At 36.6% G+C, this 26,581-nt stretch overlaps 1 protein-coding gene across 6 annotated transcripts in view; it reads right to left on the reverse strand.

Moving 5' to 3' along the window:
* Positions 1 to 26,581, reverse strand: part of RBMS3 (RNA binding motif single stranded interacting protein 3) — a 727,926-nt gene that overhangs the window by 97,570 nt on the left and 603,775 nt on the right. For all 6 annotated transcript variants that reach the window (XM_047874915.1, XM_047874917.1, XM_047874913.1 and 3 more), the window contains exons 9-10: positions 22,184 to 22,280; positions 19,890 to 19,940 (exon numbers count right to left, since the gene is read on the reverse strand). In XM_047874915.1, the coding sequence (XP_047730871.1) occupies positions 19,890 to 19,940; positions 22,184 to 22,280 (148 nt within the window). The remainder of the gene's footprint in view (positions 1 to 19,889; positions 19,941 to 22,183; positions 22,281 to 26,581) is intronic.

Raw genomic sequence — 26,581 nt, forward strand, 5'->3', positions numbered from 1 at the left:
GATCATTAGAAACGTACGTATCTGGGGCTCCTGGGTGGCTCTGTAGGTTAAGAGTCCAATGTCGGCTCAGGTCATGATCTCACAGTTTGTGAGTTTGAGCCCCATGTCAGGCTCTGTGCTGACAGCTCAGAGCCTGGAGCCTGCTTCAGTTTCTGTGTCTCCCTCTCTCTGCCCCTCCCCTACTCATGTCCGTCTCTCTCAAAATTAAATAAACATTAAAAATTTTTTTAAAAAGAAACTTACGTATTTGAAGAATATTAATTTAGCTACTCTAGGCATTTCATTACAAAAATTAAAAGTTAACATTCGTTTGGTTTTTATTGAGAGTTAAGAAAAGAAATGACTACAAGAAAAAAATGTCTCCCTCTGCATGTTTAACTGCTATCTAATAAGACTTAAGGAATGGCAATAACATATTATAATTTTTTCCTTAGTATATAGCAGCAGTAGCCAAAAAACAAAAATTAAAACAAAAATGAAAACCTCTCCTAGACATCTGATACTTCCTTCTATCAGAGAATGAAACATATAATATTGTTTTTCTTTTTAACCATTTTGGGCTTGGCTTCTAAAAACTCAGGACACAATTTCAATATTCCACTGTAGTAAACTACCCATAGACAGCCTAAGCATTTAATAAATCTATTTCCTCTGCTCTGTGAACATTTGTTCCTTCTTTAACTTAACTGTGTTTTTTAGTATGTCTTTAAATCGTAAGAAACCTCAGCTGTTTTCAAACGGTGGGCAAGGTACAAATCCTTATATCTCATTCTCCCAGGGCCTGAAGAGGTGTATATCTCTTTTACTCCAATGAATATCAATATTTAAAAACAAAAAAAAGAATTGCTGGGAGAAAATTAGGTCACACAGGAAGGTAGAAGAATTGAACGTGTTCAGATCTCAAACTGTACAAGTTTCTAAATTTCTTCTTTTATTCTCTCCACGAAGCATGTGTTCCTACGTCGTGGTAAAACAAGGGTTCCTGCTTATCCTAACAAGTAGATCTGATTTTTCATCTTTTTAACAAGGAAAAGAGGATGGAGAAAAGACAGGCAGAATAACCTTCACTACCTTTGCCTATATTGATCAACCATGGCCAATAACAGCATAAACATATCACAAACACTGCATTCTGGAACTTCATTAGGGGCATTCAAGAACTCGCCAACCCTTTTCAGGCTTCCTCAAAAGTGGGTGAGAGCAGAGATGAGGAAACAAATATACCTGGTGAAAAACAGAGTTGCTTAAGCTCATATTAGTAAATCTGCAACTAAAAAGCAAATAGGATTCTGCATTATGAATGCAAGAGAAATTTTCTTAAGTTGTTTTTAACAAACCTATTGATGGTCAATGCCAAGATTTAATGATCAAATATACAAAGACAAATTTGACATCAGCATCAGTTTCCCTTAAATGCTGGGATTGGGTTAAAAGAAAATGCACACTTTTGCTTTCTTTAGAAACCTTTGTCAGCATCCTTGTCTAACAACCCATGCATACTTGTAGTGTCTCAAGATGTGCCAATGCAATGAAGTGTAGCCTATCAAAAAATATTTATAAAATTTTTTAAGTTTATGTATTTTGAGAGAGAAAGAGAGAATCCCAAGCAGGCTCCAGAGCCCAATGTGGGGCTCAATCTCACAAATCATGAGATTATGACCTGAGCCAAAATCAAGAGTCAGATGCTTAACCGACTGAGCCACCCAGGTGCCCCAAGAAATATTTATTTAGTAGGTATTCTATGCAAGAAGCAAAAAGGGAGAGATATTATGAATTATACATGCTACGATCTCAAATAATAAAATTATACTCTAGTTAAGAAGGAAAAAGTAGTCATATGCCCCAGGATATCTATCTATCTATCTATCTATCTATCTATCTATCTATCTATCATCATCTATCCATCCACCCATCCATCCAACCATCCATCCATCCATCCATCCATCTATCTATCCATTTATCCAAACATCCATCCATCTATCCATCCATCCATCATCGACCTACCCACATCCATCTATTTATCTGCTTATGATTTGAATATAACCAGATTAACTTGTTTGTCTTGTATGATTAATGAATTATCTCTTAAAATTATTCCCAAAGAAGAAATTTTTAAATGTCCTATTCTAAGATGATATCATTGGAAAATGCCTTCCACAGTGATTTCCATTGTAGTAAAAAAAAAGAGGCATATAGACATATAAGAGAATTCTGGTATTTCTTTTTAGAGTGTCAGCCCTCTCACTTTATTGTTTGAATGGACTAAAAATGAAGCATTTAATAACAGTCAAGTGATAAGACAATAATCATTCTTGGGGCTCTTGGAAGATGGGGATTCTACTTCCAGTCAGGGTAGTCAGAGAACTGGGCTTACATTAACCCAGTACAGAGATTGTAATGATTATTTTATGGCATGCAAGTGATATTAAAAACCCAGAAATGAACCCACAACTATACAGTCAATTAATCTCTGGCAAAGCAGGAAAGAATATTCAATGGAAAAAGACAGTCTCTTCAACAAATGGTATTGGAAAAACTGGACAGCAACATGCAAAAGAATGAAACCGGACCACTTTTTTTACACCAAACACAAAGATAAAATCAAAATGGATTAAAGACCTAAATGTGAGACCTGAAGCCATAAAACTCCTAGAAGAGAACACAGGCAGTAACCTCTTTGATATTGGACATAGCAAGTTCTTTCTAGATATGTCTCTTGAGGCAAGGGAAACAAAAGCAAAAATAAACTACTTGGACTTCAAAACAAAGAAAAAACTATTGGGACTTCATCAAAATGAAAACTTCTGCACAGCGAAGAAAACAATCAACAAAACTAAAAGGCAACCTTCAGAATGGGAGAAGATATTTGCAAAGATATATCTGATTAAGGATAAGGATCCAAAATATATAAAGAACTTAAAAAACTCAACATCCAAAAAAATGAATAATCCAATTAAAAATGGGCAGAAGACATGAATAGACATTTTTCCAAAGAAGACATACAGATGGCCAGCGGACACAGGAAAAGATGCTCAACATCACTAACTGTCAGGGAAATCAAAACCACAATGAGATATCACCCCAAATCTTTCAGAATACCTAAAATCAACAACATAAGAATCAAGAGGTGTTGGTAAGTTTGTGGAGAAAGGAGAGTCCTCTTGCATTGTGGGTGGGGATACAAACCGGTGCAGCCACTCTGGAAAAAAATATGGAGTTTTCACAAAAAGTTAAAAATAGGACTACGCTATGATCCAGCAATTGCGCTAGTAGGTATTTACCCAAACAATACAAAACTACTAATTCAAAGGGACAGATGTACCCGAATATTTATAGCAGCATTATCTACAATAGCCAAATTATGGGAATAACCCAAGTGTACATCAACTGATGAATGGATTAGAAGACGTATGAATATGTGTGTGTGTGTGTGTATGTAGTTTATATATATGTGTGTGTGTGTATATACAATGAAATATTACTCAGTCATTAAAAAGAATGAAATCGTGTCATTTGCAACAACCTGGATGGAGCTACAGAGTATAATGCTAAGTGAAATAAGTCAATCAGAGAAAGACAGATACTATATGATTTCACTCATATGTGGAATTTAAGAAATAAAACCAAAGTAAAAAGGGAAAGAGAGAGAGAGAGAGAGAGAGAAATCAAGAAACAGACCCTTAACTGTAGAAAACAAACTGATGGTTACCAGAGAGGAGGTGGGTGGGACGATGGCTGAAATAGGTGATGGGGATTAAGGAGCACACTTGCCATAATGAGCACTGGGTGATATATGGAAGAGTTGAATCACTATATTGTACACCTGAAGCCAATATTACACTGTATGTTAACTAACGAGAATTTTTGTAAAAACTTCAAAAAACATGCCCTGAATATTTCACTCAATTCTGAGTAGAGTTTGTGAAGGGATACATTGGGTGCCAGATGTTGGCAGTTCTCTAGAAGGCACCATGTTGAACAGCTCTAATTCATGATTAAATGACACCTTCTGTGGCATACTATTGAAGGGCATATGGATGCCATGCTTAGGGCAGGTGCAGCATTACAGGCACTTGGTAACTTATGGAAATACCTTGCACTCTCAGATGCTCACCAGATGTGACACCTGGTGTACAGACCAAAGACCTGGCTGAAAGCTAATGTTTGCTTTGCTTAGAACACCCATCTTGCCTGACACCCAACACTTGTCTGACTGAAAAACTCCTTTATTCTTCAAAACCGAATTCAGGAGTTACCTCCTCTGAGAAGTCTGTCCCTATTCTCTACTCCCTGACACAATGAATAATTCCCTACTTTTTAAATATTTTTATAATTTACACATACATTCACTGCTACCTGTAGCTAAATACATTATAAATATATGTTTTCTAACAGGACTTTGATCAAGGGGGAAACAAATTATATTAAAACAGGGATGTAAAACATAAAATAGGTCCTAACTTTGGTAAATATTCCTCTTAAGCAGAAGAAAAAAACTCTGAAGGCCCTTTACTGGTATTTGTGTTAGTAGTTTGAAAAATATTACTCTAAATTGTATAATTTTTGACACTTGTTACTAAAGTCAAAATAATGTTTTCCCTTTCCAAAGCACACCTGATTAAATTGTATGTATGTGTGTGTGTGTGTGTGTGTGTGTGTGTGTGTGTACACACACACACACACACACACACACACACACACACACTCCTCCCCCCCCTCCCCCCCCGCCCAACTCTGGTACACTCTAATTGGTTGCTTAACAAAATCCAAGCTCATCAACTGTGTTAACCATGACCCTGAATGATAAACATAGCACTGAGGTAGAAATAACTAGCTTCTTAGGTCATAGCTAAGGTTAACCTTTAAAGCAAAATAGTGTCCCAATAACATTCTGAGAGGCAAGAAACAGTGAATAATATCTTTTGCTATTTAAAAATCTCTCAATATTTGAACCTATTCATGACCATTTACTTAATGAGCATCTACATATTTCAAATACTGTGAAGGTTTTAGGTATGAATGGGCATTATTCCAATGTGTTCTGAAAGAACAAATAGTTCCAGAGACTATCTGTGCCCTTATCCTCAATCCTTCAGTGATTTCATAAGTAGTTTCTGTTGCCCTGGCAACATTTATAAAATAAATGATTTACCCTATCTCTCTATGATTGTGTTGCCCTGGTAACTTGCTGTTATCTAGTCTGACATGGATTTTATTTTAGCTGTGTGCTTGCTTTCTCTAGAGATAATCCATAGAAAATAAGCCTTCACTAGATTAGATATTTAACATTGTGTTTCTATTTAAGTACATTTAATATGCTAAATAGCTATTAAGGATGTCATGTTGTCAATAGTCTTACAAAGGGACTGGCAAATTTTGATGTCCTGATGATGCAGTGATGGAGAAATTCTAAGTACTATCCGAGGACACATTGGGGGTCATGCACGATGGAAACTTTTTCTCTTAGCAGCTGTGTCAGTCTTATGTTCAGAATGCTGTGCCTGCAGTTCTAAAAAAGTAACACGTTATTCCACAAGCTATTCTCTCCTTTTAAAGGTCCACAGTAAAATAATACCAAACCACATGTCAAAAGAGAGGTCACATGCACACATCTGGATTGTGAAAAACAATGCCGTGTTTATGGGTTATTCTAGCCACTCCTGTGCATAGGAGGCAGGGATATTGACCAGGCAATGTTTTCTCCAAGAAGCTTTCAGAAACTCTACTTGACAGATGACCATTACTTCCAAAATTATTTCTATGGATAGAAAATGACTTTATGCACAGCGACTGTGTAAAATGACATCTTCATAATGCAAAAAAAAAAAAAATTAAATATTTTCCCATTCATGACTGGTCCATCTATTCACTGGAAATTACGACTTTTTAACATACCTCAGTGACATAATTTAGCCTTTCTCCAAAGTAAACCTAAATTCCAGACAATAGCATTTGGACCATCAAACTGATTTAAAAAAAAAAAGCGTAGTAAAATGTGCCAGACTGAATAATAAAAAGTTGTTCTTCAATAGATCACAATTTACCTTTCCAATAAAATCTTTCCCTTATTCCCTAACACAAACCCATCACTTAATGCAGGCTATTTGCCTCTTGGCTCCTTGGAATAACTTGAAACACAACCCCCAATATTTTTGTGTGTTATTTTCACCTGAAATGTCATCTTTCTTTTCCTTTAACACCACAAACACCACCCATCCTTTAAACTCACATTTATGTCTTTGTTCTTCCCTGTCCTTAACTGTCATGGGCAGTGTTATATAATTGGTAAACTTAATAACTTCTCTGCTACAGATTTTTATTATTTTTTTTAAATAATGTATTGTCAAATTAGCTAACATACAGTGCATACAGTGTATTCTTGGCTTCGGGAGCACATTCCCATGATTCATCGCTTACATACAACACCCAGTGCTCATCCCAACAAGTGCCCTCCTGAATGCTCATCATCCATTCTCCCCTCTCCCCCACCCTGACATGAACCCTCAGTTTGTTCTCTGTATTAAAGAGTCTCTTATAGTTTGTCTCCCTCTATGTTTGAATATCCACAATTAGGTTGTATGTCTTAGGATGGATTATTTCTTTTCTTCCTCCCTCATTTCCAAACATTCTTAAAAATTCCAAGTTACTGATCAGCAACATAATAAGCAAAAGTTGTTATTACACAGTTGATGATTGATTTTTAATTTGCATAATATTTAACATATGTCCTAAAAGATCAACAACTGGTCATGGAGTAACTAACAATGCCAATTGATTAAGATCATGCCACTGCAAAATATAATTGTTTTGATCACTTAGCAGCTATCAACTATGTAACAATCTGATACAGCACTTCATGATTATTCATGCTGTTCATAAGCCATAGTGCATTATAGTTTTAGTCTTCTGAGAACATATCTGATAGGATTAATAAATTATTTTTAATTGAGTTGGTTGAATAAATGTTTCTCTTACCAAAACCCAAGATAGCTTCACATTTGTCTTTTTTTAAATCTTTAAAAATAGCTATGCATAATTATATTTAAAATTGTTCCAGAATTTAGAGAAATGGAATATTTCTAAATTATTTTTATAAATCCCTTATAATTGTGATATTCAAATCTGACAAAAATAGTACACCTAAAAGATAATAGCACTTAATAGTTTCTTTCATTAATAAAGACTGATGTCTAAATCATAAATAAAATGTTAATAAATATAATTGAGGTATATGGTTTTAAGAAGTCTTTATCATGACCAAAAGAAGTTTATTTGTAGAATGGTTCCACCTTATAAAACATTTACTGAAATCAGTTAAAATATAATCAATTATAAATATATTTTATTAATGTAAAATATAATAAATACAATTATTTATTTTTTAATAAATATAATTATATCTAATAAATAGTGTATCTAATTATCTAATAAATAAAATTATTTTTTATATAATATATAAAATAAATAAATAAATAAAATTGATACAATAATTTTATAAACTCAATATTTTCTCAAAAGACCATTGATTCAATTGAAAAAGAATCACTCAAAGAATACACTGTAATACAATTGGGCAAGGAAAAGGATTGTGAAACATAAATACTTGAAATGAGGTGGAAAGTAAAATTATTTTATGGCCTGGGAAACCCACGAATCAATGAAATTGTCTACTGGAAGTAATTGAAAACTTCAGAAAAATAGTTGGAAATAAAATCATTTCATATATGGGGCAGATTAAGGGGATAGATAACACCATGAAGATTCAAGTAGACATTTCTCAAAGGTGGGATAGTCTGCAAAATAGCTAAGCAGAAGCACAAGAGAAAAAAAACTGCTAGATTAAAATATACTAAAGGATACAATAACCAGATATTATATGCAGTAATTAATTATTTAGGTAATCTAGCTTTATAAGTTTATTTTTTGGATTTTTGAGAAAATTTAATCAGAAAAGAGAAAAAAATTACTGACATAAGAAAGTGGAGATTCTTAGCTGAAAATTATAGTTTAAAAATAGCATGTATTGCGTGATCTTATTTTAGTGAAAGATAACACATACATATGTGTGTGTGTGTGTGTGTGTGTGTGTGTGTGCATGTGTAGATTAGATGTATAAATAGATATAAATATAGATACAGCCAGAGGCCTGGAAAAATACACATTAAATATTAACTGGAATAATCTCTGGGTAAGAGAATATTGGTGTTTTTATATTCTAATTCTGACTCATGCATACGTTCTAAATTTCAACAATGCTTTTGAATAACTGAGATGTTTTTACTTTAAATTAACAATATTAGTATGCAAAAATATGTTATATTTCTATACACCAAAGTGAAAAATAAGAAAATACAATTTAAAATTTTCATAACTATGGTAACAAAAGTATTAAAATGCCAAATAAACATTTGAGAAATGTAAACAGCATGTATGGAGGAAAATTTACTACTCTATTAAGGGACTCAAAAGACATAAAATATTTCTTGATTAAACAACATGCTACTAAACAAAAACGAGTCAAAGAAGAAATCAACAGAGAAATAAAAATTATTTTGAGACAAATGAAAATGGAACTACAACATAGCAAAACTTATGAGATGAAGTAAAAGTAGTTAGTTCTAAGGAGCAATTTCAAACAGGTAAATCCCTACACTAAGAAAAAAGAAAGAGCTAGAATAAAGAACCTACCTTTGCACCTCAAGGAAGCAGAAAAAGCACAAAGCCTAAAGTTTGAAGAAGGAAGAAAATAACAAAAATCAGAGCAGAAATAAATGAAATATAGACTAAAAAGATAACAGAAAACATCAATGAAACAAAGAGCTGGATTTTTGAAAAGATAAACAAAGTAGACAAACCTTTCGCTAGATTTACCAAGAAAAAGAGAGGACTCAAACAAATAAAATCAGAAAGGAAAGGGGAGACATTACAATGATACTCTGCAAATACGAAGGATCATAAGAGACTGCTATGATCAATTACACACCAAAAAATAATTGGACAACCTAAAAGAAATGATAAGTTCCTAGAAACATTCATCCTATCAAGACTGAATCAGAAGAAATAGAAAATCTGAATAGACCAATTATCAGTGAGGATAATGAATCAGTAATCAAAAGCCTCCCAACACACAAAAGCCCAGGACCACATGGCTTCACTGGTGAATTCTACCACACATTTAAAAAAGAATTAATACCAATCTTTTCCAAGCACTTCCAAAAGAGAGGAGAGGAAGGAACACTTCCAAACTCATGTTACAAAGCCAGCATTTCCCTGATACCATACCAGACAAGGACATTACAAGAAAAGAAAATACAGGCCCTATCCCCAACGAACAGAGATTCAAAGATTCCCAACAAGGTATTAGCCAAATCTAACAATACATTAAAACGATCATATACCATGATCAAGTGGGATTTGTTTCAGGGGGGCAAACACAAGGCTGGTTCGATATCTGCAAATCAATGAGATATATCATGTTAACAAAATAAGGATCAAGATCATATGATCATCTCAACAGACGCAGAAAAACTATTTGACAAAATTTCGCATCCATTCGTGATCAAACTTTCAACCAACTAGGTATAGAGGAAATTTACCTCAACATAATAAAGGTCACATAGGGGTGCCTGGGTGGCGCAGTCGGTTAAGCGTCCGACTTCAGCCAGGTCACGATCTCGCGGTCTGTGAGTTCAAGCCCCGCGTCAGGCTCTGGGCTGATGGCTCGGAGCCTGGAGCCTGTTTCTGATTCTGTGTCTCCCTCTCTCTCTGCCCCTCCCCCACTCATGCTCTGTCTCTCTCTGTCCCAAAAATAAATAAAAAACGTTGAAAAAAAAATTAAAAAAAAAATAAAGGTCACATATAAGAAGCCCACAGCTAAAATGATATTTAACAGTGAAAAGCTGGAAGCTTTCCCTCTAAGATCAGGAGTAAGACAAGGATGCTCACTCTTGTCACTTTTATTCAACATAGTACTGAAAGTCCTAGCCAGAGCAATTAGGCAAGAAAAATAAAAGTCTTCTGAATTGGAAAGGAAGCTGTAAAACTCTCTGTTTGATGATGGCATGATAGTATATACAGAAAACCCTAATAACTCTACCAAAAACTGTTAGGAATAATAAATAAATTCAGTAAAATGGCAGTATACAAAATCAACATGCAAAAATCAGTTGCATTCCTATACACTAACAACAAACTATGAGAAATAGAAATTAAGAAAACAATTCCATTTACAACTTCATCAAAAATAATAATTTTACCTGGGAAAAATGTAACCAGGGATGAAATAAATTGAAGGAGACACAAATATATAGCATGATATTCCATGATCATGAACTGGAAGAATTAATATTGTTAAAATGTCCATACTACCAAAAGCAATCTACTCATTCAATACAATCCCTATCAAAGTTCCATTTTTTAATAGAAATAGAGCAAATAATCCCCAAATTTGTATGGAACCACAAAGAACCCTGAATAGCCAAAGTAATCTTGAGAAAAGATTTACTTTCTGATTTTGCACTATATTACAAAGCTATAGTAATTAAAACAGTATTGAACTGGCATAAAAACAGACACAAAGATCAAGAGAACAGAATAGAGAACGCAGAAATAAACCTATGAATATACAGTCAATCAATTCCAACAAAGTTGCCAAGAATATACAATGGGGAAAAGTCTTTAATAAATAGTGTTGTGAAAACTGGACAGCCACATTCAAAAAAATTAAACTGGATCGCTATCTTTCACCATACACAAACATCAACCAGAATTGGATTAAAGACTTGCAATAACCTGAAACTGTAAAACTCCTAGGTAAAAACATAAGAGGTAAGCTCTTTGACCTTGGCTTTAGAAATGACTTTCTGGATTTGACACCAAAATAGAGGCAAGAAAGCAAAAATAAACAAGTGGGACTCTATCTAACTAAAACCCTTCTGCACAATAAAGGAAACTAACAACAAAATGAAAAGGCAACTTATATAATGGGGAAAAATATTTACAAATCATATATCCAAACATGTAATATCCAAAACATATAAAAACTCATACATCTCAATAGTGAAAAACCAAACAATTCGATTTTTAAAATGGGTAGAGGAACTGAATGGACATTTTTCCACAGAAGAATACAAATGCCCAACAGGCACATGAAAAGATGCTCAACATCTTTAATCATCAGGGAAATGCAAATCAAAACCATAATGAGATATCACCTCACACCTGTCAAAATGACTATTATGAAAAACACAAAAGATAACAAGCATTGGTGAGGATGTAAAGAAAGGAAACACTTGTCACCTGCTGGTGGGAATATAAATTGATGTAGCCACCACTGAGAACAGTTTGAAGATTTCTCCAAAAAATAAAAAAAAAAAAACAGAATTAAATATGATACAGATATCCCACTTCTGGGTATATATTCAAGAAAATGAAAACAGGATCCCCAAAAGATATATTCACGTCCATTTCCATTGCAGTATTATTCATAATAGCCAAGATCTGGAAGCAATCCAAGGGTCTGTCTGTGGATGAATGGATAAAGATGTTGTATACACATACAGTGGAATATTATTCATTCGTAAGAAAGAAGGAAATCCTGCTATTTGTGACAACATGGATGGAGCTCGAGGGCATTATACTAAGTGAAAAAAGAGTGGCAGAGAAAGAAAAATACTGCACAGTATCACTTATACGTGAAATCTAAAATGAACAAATACATCAATCAATCAATCAATCAATCAACCTAAACTCCTAGAAACCATATAAGAAAAAAAATGTTTGCCAGAGATTGGGGGTTGGGGAAAACAGGAAGAGGTTGGTAAAAGGGTACAAACTTATAGTTATAAGATGAATAAAGTCTGAGTATCTAAGTATATGATGACTTTGAGTTAATAACACTGTATTACATAATTGAATTTGCCAAGAGAATAGAACTAAAATGCTCTCTTTCTCTCATACATACACAAAAGATAAATATGTGAGATAATGGATATGCTAATTACCAAGATGGTGGGAGTCCTTCCACAATGTATATCAAATCACAACAACACATACTTTAAGTATTTCAATTTTATTAGTCAATTATACCTCAATAGCTGGGGGGGGAGGGAGAAAAATTTTGAATAAAAGGAAAGACATATTTTTTCTTAGAAAAATTCAGTGTAAATATGTCATATTTTTAGATTTCCTATTATTTAATATATTAATTCAAAGTTATCTCAAAATTTTGGTGGAATTCTTTAAGTTGATCAACTGCTAGTAAAGTTAATCTGAAAATGTAAAAAAATAGCTAGAGAAATTCTTGAGAAACAACAACAACAAAAATGTTGGGGATTAAGTCATGTCAGGTATATATGGTATTATAAAGTGATAATTCAAATACTAAAGTAATGGTCAAAAAATGAATCAACAGAATAGGACTGAGTCCAGAAATACACCAAAGACATAAAGAGATTTATCGTATGATAAAAATTGGAATAAAATCTTTTATCAGTGGATAAAATACAGATGATTTAAATGGCAGAAGTTGTTATGACAATTGGTTACCCATTTAGGGAAGAAAGCTGGACAATAATCTCATACCATATTACAAAATAAACTCCAAAAGTAATAAAACTTGAAAATAGAATTTACTATACACACAATAATAAGACATATGGTGATACGATGTTATATGTTAATACTATCTCAATTTTTAAAAAGTTATTAAACTCAAAAAAACAAGAGCAACAACACAAAAACACTAAACAGGGTGCCTGGGTGGCTCAGTCGGTTGAGCATCTGACTTCAGCTTCATGATCTCACAGTTCCTGAGTTCTAGCCCCACGTCTGGCTCTGTGCTGACAGCTCAGAGCTTGGAGCCTGTTTCAGATTCTGTGTCTCCCTCTCTCTCTGCCCCTGCTCCACTCACTCTGTCTCTCCCCAAAATAAATAAAAATGTAAAAAAAAAAACATAAACAAAAACATATGGTGTTTTATTTATTTTTAACTTATGGTGTTTTAAATCTTATATTGAATAAGGTATTTCATGTGGGAGTCTAGATGCTATACAGTAGGGGCTGGAAAAACACAATCTATGAACCAAATGTTCATACAGAACCTGTTTCTGTAAATAAAGTTTCCTGAAACTCAGCCATGCCAATTCATTTATGTATCGTCTGCGGCTGCTTTCACTCTACAACCATAGAGAAAGAGAGCATCCAGCTCACAAAACTGAAAATATTTGTTGTTTGGATCTTTACAGGAAAACTTTGGTGAGTATTGCTCCTAAAGGAAAAACTAATAAATTCTAGACACATAATACTAAAGTTCTGCATGATGACACCAAAAAAATTAACAGTAAACGGAAAATATCTAAATTATCTATCTATCTATCTATATCTATATATATATATATAGTTTTTTACATGTATTTATTTTTGAGAGACAGAGAGAGACAGAGCACAAGTAGGGAAGGGTCAGAGAGAGAGGGAGACACAGAATCCAAAGCAGGCTCCAGGCTCCGAGCTGTCAGCACAGAGCCGGACGTGGGGCTTGAACTCATGAGCTGCAAGGTCATGACCTGAGCTGAAGTCGGATGTTTAACTGACTGAGCCACCCAGGTGCCCCTCTAAATTATCTATAACAACATTAACTGACTAATTGCAAGAAGATCTTTTAAAAATAAAAAGAGGGGGAGCCTGGGTGGCTCAGTCAGTTGAGCATCCGACTTCGGCTCAGGTCATGATCTCGCAGTTCATGAGTTCAAGCCCCGCGTCGGGCTCTGTGCTGACAGCTCGGAGCCTGGAGCCTGCTTTGGATTCTGTGTCTCCCTCTCTCTCTGCCCCTCATCCTGCTCATGCTCTGTCTCTCTCCATCTCTCAAAAATCAATAAATGTTAAAAAAAAAAAGAGAGAGGGGCGCCTGGGTGGCGCAGTCGGTTAAGCGTCCGACTTCAGCCAGGTCACGATCTCGCGGTCTGTGAGTTCGAGCCCCGCGTCGGGCTCTGGGCTGATGGCTCAGAGCCTGGAGCCTGTTTCCGATCCTGTGTCTCCCTCTCTCTCTGCCCCTTCCCCGTTCATTCTCTGTCCCAAAAATAAATAAACGTTGAAAAAAAAATTTCTAAAAAAAAAAAAAAAGAGAGAGATCAATGCCCCAAAAGAGAAATAAGCAAAAGCAAATGAAGGACGTGGAGTTCAGAGAAAAAAGAAAAATTAGTCAGTAAAGACATGAAAAGCAACTCCACTCCACTAGGACTCAGAGAAATAATAATGAAACATCAGAAAGATACTGTTCATTATTTATCACATCAACAAAGTATCTGAAATCCGAGAATGCCCAGTGTTAATTGGGGCCACGGAGAAATAAACACTCACGCTTGGCGTGCCAATCTGACTATAATGTATATCCAATCTTAACACACACATACTTTTTGTACCAGCAATCTATCCTGCAGATATTTTCTTACAAGTGCTCAATATTACAGTCTTGAGTTTATGAGCAAGTACTAGAAGCAACTTAAAGAACAGTGAATGGGGGCGCCTGGGTGGCGCAGTCGGTTAAGCGTCCGACTTCAGCCAGGTCACGATCTCGCGGTCCGTGAGTTTGAGCCCCGCGTCAGGCTCTGGGCTGATGGCTCGGAGCCTGGAGCCTGTTCCTGATTCTGTGTCTCCCTCTCTCTCTGTCCCTCCCCTGTTCATGCTCTGTCTCTCTCTGTCCCAAAAATAAAAAATAATAATAATAAAAAAAAAGAACAGTGAATGGGAAATTGGTTAAAATGCCTTTTGGTGCATTTATATAATGGCATATTATGAAGTGTTTAAAAACTGACATAGATTTATATGTGACTCATGCAATGACATCCAGGACATTCTGTTATTGGGGAAAAAGAATGCAAGTTGCAATAAAATATTTGTAGAGTAATCTAGTATAGATGTTAACAATACATATACATTTATGCACAAGTACATATAGATTTTCGTATGCATAAAAATTGACTGGATGGTGACACGGAAGTTTATCCTAGGTTTTTTTCTGGAGAATAGAGCTGATGAGTGAAGGGGTCCTAAGTGGAACGTCTTTTATGCTCTATGCAGTTATAATTTATGAGCCTAGAATTTCATTGCTTAATGGATTTTTCTTTATTTTTGAAAACTTATTGTAGAATTTTGAAGTTAAATTTAACATTGCAAAGCCAGCACTACTGTTTTTTTTTTTAACAGTAGTTACACTAAGAGACTTTCTGTGGAAATGGTTTTATTCATAGTCACTTTAGCCCAGCACTATATCTAAAAGGAGGTGACACTCAAGTTACTCCTCCTAAGCTTATTCTCATTCAGTTTGAATTCTCTTCCAGGAGAAATGGTATAGATGGGTTAGAGTCACTGTTGTTTCGATTTTGCTATGTAGTTAAAAAAAGATTTGGCCTGTATATATGCACTTACCAAGTTAACTCCTTTGATAGCAAAAGCATTTTGACTTTGTTACTTTACTAATGAAACTATGAGATTTAGGATTTTTGCTCAGCTCAGCTTTCTGAACAGAATTCAATGGATTTAGATATTCTTTCCACATTAGGTGATATGCTTTTATAGAAAACACAGCTACAGATTTATAGGATACAACCTCTAACATTAAGTCTTAGGCCTAGTCTGTTTGCTGGTAAGGGATGACCAAATCAAATGTTCTAGAGATTTCTTGAACAGCCTTGTTGCAGAGGGAAAGTTTATATTCCCTATTCAGCTATAAACTTTAGGTTTATTAATCATAAAAGTCATAATTTAGCCATGCATGGCCACAAATCATCCAATGATTCAATAGGGCATCTTGCATTTCTAAGAATGCTGTAATTAGATAACCAATTTGTAATTAAGTAAAAATGAAAGCTGACCTTTCTCCTTGAGAGAAAATAATGCTAACTATATGAAGAACAGAAGATTTATGATTCAAATGAGCCTAAATACAATTTAAGGGAACAGGACTATGCTTCTTCTTGGGAACTATCATCTTTTCTCCTTGTCAGCACAGATTTAACAAAATATCCAATGTGTTGCAACACAGGAATTTCAATTGTGCATTCATATAAGATTCCGATGTAACATGACGCTATGCAGAGTAGATATTTGGTGCAATCCATCATCTATTAAAATTCTGTCAGTGAGATGGGGAGTTTCAGAGTACAGTACAGAGCTCTGCACTGAGAAGCAGCAATGAATAAGTGATTGCACTGACAAAGTCAGCATTTTTACTTCTTTACAGCAAAAAGTGAATTCCTAATCTCGTCTAACAGTGCTTTCTCCCGAGTCTGTTCCGGGGAACAATGACAAAGTGCGAACAGAAATGCTCTTGCTGTCCTAAGTGGGGTTTGACAACTTTCCAGGGGACCCGATAAGGTCCCAGCATCCACTGACAGAACTGTTTTCTTGCACAAACACCAGAAGGATAGTTATAACACAGTCAAGGAAACTTCTTTCCCCTTGTCCTTAAGAGGGAAAGTCCTCTCAGAATCTTTTTCCAAATCTACAAAGAAGTACAATACACAACAACTTAGCAAATTAAATCTCTAAGGAAACAAACTAAAATGGCACACTTCAGTTTTATGCTTATGCTTTTTGTTCTTCTCTTGGCCCTTACCTACTCCTTTTTCTTCTTTCCATCATTTTATTTCTCTCTTACTAACCATCACCTGTCTCCTCCTCCTTCTCCCATTTTAACCATTCATCCTGATAAAGACCAGAGGCACGGTGTTCTACTTTTAAGACTTTCCTGAAGTCTCTTTGGATACAAGCCTGGTTGAAATCTTTGGAGTCCTTTGAATCAAGCCCGAAAGACAATTCAGGCTTTAGGCTCCATTTAGGAGTCTGTGTGCATTCACAGTGAGCAGGAGAAACATGCTTACACTTTGAGCTTATACATGAGATTTTCTCAAAATGGCAGAAGAGAAAACATGAGTAAGGAGAAAAGTTGCAAGCAAATAATAATTATGGGCAACATATTTGAGACATGTAGATATTGACGCCTTGAATTTATTTGTAAAGTAGGTTCTAGTTACTGACATAAAGGGCGCACCTATCAGGCCTTTTTTCTTAGTATTAAGTATTAAATGGTTTAGTAAGTAAATGAAATAAGTACCAATCCAAGCAATTTATTTGTAGCCATAGAAGCTATCTCCAAAAACTCATTAGCAAAGTAAGTTAAATAAATAGTAAAAATGTAGTAGAAACAGGTGATTATTCCTTATTCTCAACTTTCTTCCTCTACCTTTCTTCCTCCTATAACTAAATAATAATAATAATAATAATAATAATAATAATAATAATTTGCTGAGTGTTTGCTATTTGCTAGATACAATTTAGGAGCTTTAATTCATTATTTCCTTTAATGAACACAATACATAATTATTTAGGCATCAGCATGTCTATGTTACAGATGAAGCAACTATGGCTAAGAAAGTTTTATTGACCAGAGTTCCATAACAGAGAAAGGTTTCCTATCTCAAAGACCTTAACCAAGAACTCATGCTGTTAATCATCAAGTCGTTCGTTTGTTCGTTCATTCATTCGTTCATACATTCATTCATTCAAGATCTAGGTATTTGGTTTATCTGCTTTAGATTGTTTCAGTATTTTTGTATTTAAGTATCATTCAGTGATTAATTTAACCCCCATTTTGATGATGAGACTAAGACTAGTTGGGTATGGTTGTTTATGCAATATAGACAACTGGTAAGACTGTTACTGGGAAAAGAATGCTGGCACAAACTCTGTTTCCATGACACTGCTTAGCCAATTTTTCCATGTTAAACACAACAAAGTGGTGGGTGGCCCAGGCACTCGTTTTTCCAAGAAACTTCCCTGGTCACAAACATTGTATTTTAAACCAAGTGACCTAAACACAAACATGATGCACTGTCTAGTTATGGGAACTGATGAGACATCAGTGAGCAGTAGCCATAATGAGAAATATCTAAGGGGATAAATTCACACACACACACACACACACACACACACACACACACACAAATACACACACACAGCTATTTCTGGAGGAAGATGTATGAGAAATAATACCTCCAAAAATGGGGCTGAAGCCATGTTGGGATGGAGGGCGAGGGGAAGAAAAATTTTGCTGAGGTCCTGAGTGACAGACAGTGGAAATAAAGCCACATACAAACACCTTCCCTTCTACTTATAGTTCTAGAAGTTCTGTTAGAACCTTAAATATTTTGACATCTGGAAAAATATTTAGATTTCTGCCAGACGTGCATTCCTTTTGGTCACGATGAGATGATCCTTCACCTCAGTGTGAGGACTAAGCTAGCATTAGCACCTTCTAGATGAACATATTACTTGTTAGAAGGTAGTTGTTTCTTTCTAGAAAGTCTCCACTTTAGAACTTGGCAGAACTTCTTCCCTTTTCCTGTATTGGCCCAATCTATGCTATACATTGGTTTGGCAGTGTATACTGAACTTTATCGCATGAATTGGATATGAAAGTGCAGCCTGGATCCTTTGTACGGTATGATTTATAGAACATAGACCAGATGAACTCAGGAAGCCCCCAAGGTGTGTAGATAAGAGTAAATAGAGGGATTTGCAAAATACGGTCTAAAGTTCTGCTGTATTAAGCTATATAGATTTTATTCTTTAAATAAAACACAAACTATCAAAACATTAGGAGCAACATGGAATGTTTCTTATTTTTTAAAAATGGGCAAAGCTCAGATATGAAAACCAGGTGCTATGATCCTTTGGGTCAAAGAAATGGATGCCTGTGGATTTAGTTCCCTGATCTTTAATGTGTGCTACTTTGTTTACAGTTAGCTTTGAAATGGGTTAAAATGTAGCACTGCTTTGTCTCTGTACAAGAATACATTCTGTACTAGGAAGGATAACGGCAATAACAATACATAGCATATTGTATTTTAAAAGCTATTTTCACATATGCTCTCACTTGATCCTTCCAATAGCCCTGTTAATATAGTGACAGAAAAGGAAACAGAGGCGCGGGTGCGAGCATGCCCCCAAAGGATATTCACCACAGACCTTGTCACACAACTTCCTGTCTCGTGCTCTATCCATTCTCATGAATATATTGCTACTGAAATCGCTCTATTGTACTTTGACAGAGCTAGAAAACCTGGAAGACCGAGACAAAGATAAATGGAATCATTAGCCTTCAGTCTAGATTCGAATGAAATATGTAATATTTTCCCATGGGACTGATGTAATATTGTGCCACAAAATGGGAAATATAGCAAGTAGAAAATAGAGTTTGAATATTTTTAGAAGAGATTTTTCCACTAAAGAAGAAGAGAATGGCTCTAGTTAGTTAATATTAAAAATATATATCTAGCAGCCTTGCTTTCTATCTCTATATCTCCATCTATTAGTAGACAGCTTTCTTCATATTTCAAATATATTGCTTTGAGTGAACACTTGGCCACGATACCAAAAATTGCCCCCAAAGCATATCAAACAGCATCCAAAGAGAACAAAGCATACCAAGAGAAGGAAAACAGAAAGGCTTTCCCCCAATAATGGATTTAATTGTCCAGAGTTCAGAATTCCTGTGTGAAGTCGAAATTCCCCATTCATGACAAATGGCAGACATCGGCTTAGGAGGTTGACTATTTCCTCTAATAAAGTTTGTTCTCTCTCTGTCTGTCTTTCTCTCTCTCTGTCTCTGTCATCTCTGTCTTTTTCTTTCTCTCATCTCTCTCTCTAACTCTACTATCTATCTATTGTACATGCTTTTGTAGAATTTCAGGAACAGCTTTTCATCTGGAAAATACGGCTGCCTGAAAGAGGTATGAAATCTAACAAAAGCTTTACCCCAAAGCTTGTACGCATTACAAAAGCTTGCACTCGGATAATAGAAATATTTAGCCTCAGGTGACTGAGAACACTTACTGTTGGTTGCATAACGTATGGCGGATGAGGCATCCATGAAGTACTCTGGACCTATGCATCAAACAGCATTTATTAGCACAAAGCAATCACAGAGAGAACTTGGTTCTTGTGTTCAGTGGAGTCACACTAGGTCATAAGAAAGTGGAGTCCATCTGACTTTACAGCTAATTAGTGCTCAGAACTGAGGAGAGAAAGGAAATTCTTGGACCTGATTACCAAAACATAGTAAAATATAAAGCAAACTCCTACTTCATAGGAGCTGGCTGCGGTGCCCATGTGGACCAGGCTGGGCCTTGGAGCAGATTTTGAGGTTGGTGGCGGAGGCTAGAGTCTTAGGAAGCCTCAGAGACCTCCTACTCAGGGGTCAACTCCCAGGGCTATGGAGCCAGTAACAAAGAGTTGACAGCTAAAACTTCCTCTTTTACTTTCATCCATTCTAATTTCAAATTCTCAAGTGATCCCATCTTGGAAACAAATCTAAGTGGTAAAAGTTGGGGTAAGAATTAGAAGAGATCAACCAGAAATTTGGGGGGAATGCTTTGGGTTCACCCCAAGTTAAGCAAGTTTGTGATCTTTTTTTTCTTTCACGGTAATTGGTATGGCAAATAAAAATGAGAATCTGAGCCAACCAACTGTTCTGAAATGTGCCTTGTCAGCCAAATGAGAAAGTCAGCTTACACGGGCTGATGGTCACATGGAGAACCCTGTAGGACTTTGTTTTCAATACACTCACACTAACAAAAGCGCCAATGCACTTCAGGTTTAAAAAAAAAAAAGTGGTGAAAGGCGAGAATCAACAACATAGGAAATTGCTCTGATTCCTTTTTTTCAGAAAAAAGGAGCTACAGTTAAATTCCACTTATGAGCCCTCCCAAGTGAAATCACTTTTCTGTGGATATTTTATTCATGTCACCAAAGTGCTCTACACTGGGGCTCAGTGGGTGGTCTTGGCTGAAACATAGGCCAGGATTAGAAAAAATGGGTTAAAAAAAAAAAAGAAAAAAAACACACAAAAACACACATTACAACCAGGCGGGCCCTGCAGGAAGAACAAAAACCGAACAGCACCTGCACGTAGCCTCATGGGTCCCGAGGAAAAGCGATTAAGAAATCATCCATTCTGAGACCCTCTAGTGCAATTCACATGCACGTCTATTCCATTCACCCAGCGACATGGACCAGGATTCTAAGCGCAGGAAAAGAATGAAAATCATCTGCTTCAGGGGGAATCAGTTAAGGAAAAATGTATATAGTCTCAAGTCTGATGCTCTGAGAGCTGGGACCCCCTGAAATGAAGTATGTAATGGTTGAATAAGGTGAAACTTCACTGAATTGGTAGCAGTCAGCAACATGACAGTTTTACCCTTTGTGAAACCTCCACCCCCGCCATCTGCAACATACAAACACACGCGTGCACACACGTATACTCTCTTGCACTCTTTCTCTCTCCAAAGTTTGAAAAGGTGACACTAGATACCCCCCACAGGTGGCATCTATAGGCACTGTCTAATTAGAATTAGAAGAATTGTCTGAAGAACAATGTGAGGCAAAGAGAAGCTGGGAGTAACAGCATATTCGTGACTTAAGGGAATAAGACAAGGAGTTATTTATGGAGGGAGAAGTTTGACTCTTTTGATCCACCTGTGTACTTAGAATTAACTCGCTGTAACATCTGCTTTAGGACACACACTGAGTCTTGGATTTGTGTTTGTTTGTTTGTTCTTCAACCTGTGGAACCCGTGAGGTCTCTTTTGACCTGTTTGGGACTGAGGATGAAGTCAGAGCAGGAAGTAGGAATAACTTTTTACCACTTTGATGGTCCTCCCTCTTTCTCGGGGATAACGATTTAACAGCTGTCCATGTGGCTTTGCATGGACGCACAGGACAACTGTGACAAAATGAGATGACAACGGTAAAATATCCTGGAGTGAGGGAGGGGAATGCCAGACGTGTGCTTGTAGAAAAGACACAATAGGGAACAGACAACCCAAATAGCAGACAACCAACAAAGTAAGTTCTCAGTGGCAAGAAGGCTGCACTTGTGTTGGCTGGAAAGGAGCCTAATCATAAAAACTCAGCAGGAAGAATGAAGAGCACAGTGGACCTTATTCTTCAGTGAAATAGATGCAAACAAGCCCTTCAAAGTGTAGGCGACACCTTGAGGATTATTACTTTAAGGTCGGACTGAAATGTCTGAGGGCTATTAAAAGAAAACTTGCCCTGTGTCCCTTTCGCCTTTACACAGTCTACTGGCAAGAGAGACGCTCCCTCAGGTGCAGGTAAATCGGACATACCTGGTATGTGGAGACAGGGGAAGCAGCAATGAATGGCGTGAGAGATGTCTGTGGAATCATGCGGTTGGTTGCAATACTGTACGGTGAAGAATAAAATCTGCAAACAGAAAACAACAAAAAGAAGATTCATAAAGCTGCTGCAATGCCTGGGTGCTGGGTGCTACCCAGCGCCTCTGGGAAACACAGAGTTCCACCCTCGTGTTTTTCCACCAGCTGCGAACAGGAGCATCCAGGAGATTTACAGTGTTTGATTCCACTAAGAGAAATAAATCATTCTGAACAAAATGACAGATTGGACTCATCTTCTAAAATGGGCTGCACAAGCCGCTCTGGAAAACAGTGTGGAGGTTCCTCAAAAATTAAAAATAGATGTACCCTATGACCCAGCAATAGCACTGCTAGGAATCTACCCAAGGGATACAGGAGTGCTGATGCATAGGGGCACTTGTACCCCAATGTTTATAGCAGCACTCTCAACAATAGCCAAATGATGGAAAGAGCCTAAATGTCCATCAACTGATGAATGGATAAAGAAATTGTGGTTTATATACACAATGGAGTACTACATGGAAATGAGAAAGAACGAAATATGGCCCTTTGTAGCAACGTGGATGGAACTGGAGAGTGTGATGCTAAGTGAAATAAGCCATACAGAGAAAGACAAATACCATATGTTTTCACTCTTATGTGGATCCTGAGAAACTTGACGGAAGACCATGGGGGAGGGGAAGGGGGAAAAAAAAGTTAGAGAGGGAGGGAGGCAAACCACAAGAGACTCTTAAAGACTGAGAATAAACTGAGGGCTGATGGGGGCTGGGGAGAGGGGAGGGTGGGTGATGGGCATTGAGGAGGGCACCTGTTGGGATGAGCACTGGGTGTTGTATGGAATCCAATTTGACAATAAATTTCATATTAAAAAATAATAAAATAAAAATAAAATAAAATAAAATAAAATAAAATAAAATAAAATAAAATAAGATGGGCTGCACAAAATCTCTTACGCCAGGTGAGGGTAATAGTATGTTTCACCAACAGGGGGAGAAAAGCCATGGGCCTCTTTTTAGTTTGTTTTTGTTTCCTTTTTTCTTCTTTTTACTTTTTTTTTATTTTTAAGGAAATGCCATTGTAAAGCTCTTTGAGAGAAAAGCAAAATGATAGCACCAAGCTTTATAAAGATGGCCAATGTTATGTGTACACAAATTGCATCTATCTCTTCATTCAAGAAAGAGGGTCAGCTCCTAGAGAGTTCTACATAATTTGTGCTAGGCAGAAGTCCATGCACTCATGCAGAAACAGAGCTAAATATTTTCTCCCTGAAAAGAGAAGAAGGTGAACGATGTGTGGGTTGTGTCTAGCTGGGGACAGGAATATTTTCTGGATTCAATCAAGGCATTGGTGGGGATTCTAGACCTCTGGGATATAACCCAGTCCTACAGTCCTGTAGACTGTAAAAAAGCACAGAGTGTCGCGTCTTTCGGGGCCCTCTGTCAAACAATTATAAAATGGTGCTGGGCGAGATCAGGGCTTCACAAACCAGAGGAGGGATGATCCTTCTATAGATCTTTCAAAGAGAAGCTTCTAGGTACTTAAATCAGTGATACACCCATCTCTGCTCACTCTGTACCCTAGAGTTCACAAGTTACCTAATGCTCAAATTCGTCAGCAGATTTTTCAAATCATGTTCCTTCCTTCCTGTCTCACTGGTAAGTGAAAGGCCAGAGGGCCAGCCACAGAATGAAAAAGGCCAGGTTGCCTTTGATGGATTATTTCACTGATGTGAGGATAGATTGGGAAAATGGGTCTCAGGGGTAATAGAATCATTTTACTTTGCTGTACTCTTAGCAAAAATCAACTACTACTTTTGATTTTTTTTTTAAATTTTTTTTTCAATGTTTATTTATTTTTGGGACAGAGAGAGACAGAGCATGAACGGGGGAGGGGCAGAGAGAGAGGGAGACACAGAATCGGAAACAGGCTCCAGGCTCTGAGCCATCAGCCCAGAGCCTGATGCGGGGCTCGAACTCACGGACCGCGAGATCGTGACCTGGCTGAAGTTGGACGCTTAACCGACTGCGCCACCCAGGCGCCCCTGATTTTTTTTTTAAATAGCATAACTGAGGTTGGAGTTTTGGAATCAAAAGCTTCATCATCCCTCAGAGGTCACTGATATTTTGAATAGAGACTGTTACGGGTTACCATTCTAAAGAAGCATTCTATAAGCCCCCTATTGAAGGGCGAGCTGGATTTCAAGGCTTCCAGGACTCAAGGAGTACATTCTTTAATCTTAGATTCTATAAAAGTCTTCAAGCAAGGATTGGGGGACTACAGTCTTAAATTTACTTTATCCAGCTCTCGACAGGGATTCTAAGGTCATGTTCTTTTGGTTAAAAAATTGCAGCCGAAAAAAATTACTGTGTTACATATTATATCCTTACTATCCATACCCACCAGACATCTAAGTTTAAGTTGTGCAATTAAAAAAAAATTATATAGACCGCATATGTATTAGAATGGCAAAAAAAAAGGCACAAAAAGAAAGAAAAAGAAAAGAAAATCCTATGCTGACAAGGATTTAGAGAAAGTGGAATTTTCATTTGTTGCTGGTAGAAATGCAGAATGGTATGGTCATTTTGGAAACCAGGTTGTCAATTTCCTTATAAAGTTAAACATCCACATACCTTATAACAATAATCCCAGTGGTAGATATTAACTCAAGATAAATGAAAACTTACATTTATACAAAAACCCTAACGCACATGTTTATAGCAGCTTTACTGACACTTGCCAAAAATTGGAAACAAGCCAAATATCTTTCAACCGAATTGATAAACAAATTCTAGTACATCTGTCCAGTGGACACTATGAACCAATAAGGAAAGAGCTACCAATACATTTAACATGATGAATCTTAAGCCAATTATGCTAAATGAAAGAAGATTCAAAAGACTCTATATTTCATAATTTCATTTATACTACAACATGAAAAATGCAAAACTCTAAAACAAGAAAATAGATCAATGGAGGCAGGTCAAAGGCTGAGCTTGGGGGATGGAACTAACTATAAAAATGCACGAGGGAATTTTGGGAAATGATGTGACTGCTCTGTCTTGATTGTCTGGCGGTTCTACAACTTTATGCTTGTCAGAACTCATAGGACTGGGGATGCTAGGTGGCTCAGTTGGTTAAGCACCTGACTCCTGATTTCGGCTCACGTCATAATTTTATAGTTTGTGGGTTCGAGCCCTGTGTCAGGCTCTGTGCTGACAGCATGCAGTCGGCTTGGGATTCTCTCTCCCTCTCCCTCTGCCTCTCCCCTGCTCTCCCCTTCTCAAAATAAATAAACAAATAAACATTTGAGAGAAAAGAACTCACCGAACTGTACACTATAGTGACTATATACTCTATGTAGATTATACTAATAAACCTGACTTCTAAATAAAGTCAATGGATGTGTACGTAAACAACCATCCTTTCACTTCAAAAAAAAAATTAACGAGCATTTACAATGTGTACCAAAGATCGGTAAGATTCTAAAACATTCCTTAGAGTTTCTCCATTTAGCCACTTAAATTGTATCTTATCTGTACATTAATCAGCCTAAAATCTTCCAATGGCTTTTCATTGCAATGAAAACAAAATCTGAATTCCTAGTATGGGCTAGTACAAACAGGCAAACACCTATCTCTCTAGTACTTTTCTCGTACCCTCTAAACCAGCCAGCTAGGTTCCAGCCACACTGACCTTCTGTCACATGGTTCTGTTATTCTCACCTCCATCTTGGGCCATTAAACTTATAATTCCCTCTACCTGCAATGCTCATTTCCACAAGTTTCCCTAAGGCTACTTCTTTCTCAGTATCGGTCTCACTCAACTTTCTCATCTTCAGAGAGGCCTGTAGTAGCTAAAGTAGCAACCACCATCTCCAACCTAATAACTCTCTATTCTTGGCCTGTAATTTACTTTTTTTCTCCATCATGCTTATCACCATTCAAAGTAGTGATTTCTAAAAATTTATTTAGGTATGTTAAAGACTGAATGTCTGTGTCCCTCCAAAATGCATATGTTGAAGTTCTAAATTTCAGTGTGTCTATATTTGGAGATGGAACCACTTTGGAAGAAAGTAAGGTTAAATGGGGTCAACAGCGTGGGGCCCTGATCCAATAGGATTAGTGTCCTTATATGAAGAGACACCAAAGAACTTGCTCTCTCTCTCCACAAGCGTGCATGGAGGAAAGGCCAGGTGAGGACACAGTGAGAAGGCAGCCATCTACAAGCCAGGAAGAAAGTCTTCACCAGAAATCTAATCAGCCAGAACTTGATCTTAGACTTCTAGCCTCCAGAACCGTAAGAAACTTATTTTTTGTGGTTTACTGCAACCTAAACGATGGTATTTTGTGA

The sequence above is a fragment of the Prionailurus viverrinus genome, chromosome C2, assembly GCF_022837055.1.
Source record: "Prionailurus viverrinus isolate Anna chromosome C2, UM_Priviv_1.0, whole genome shotgun sequence".
NCBI classification, from domain to species: domain Eukaryota; kingdom Metazoa; phylum Chordata; class Mammalia; order Carnivora; family Felidae; genus Prionailurus; species Prionailurus viverrinus.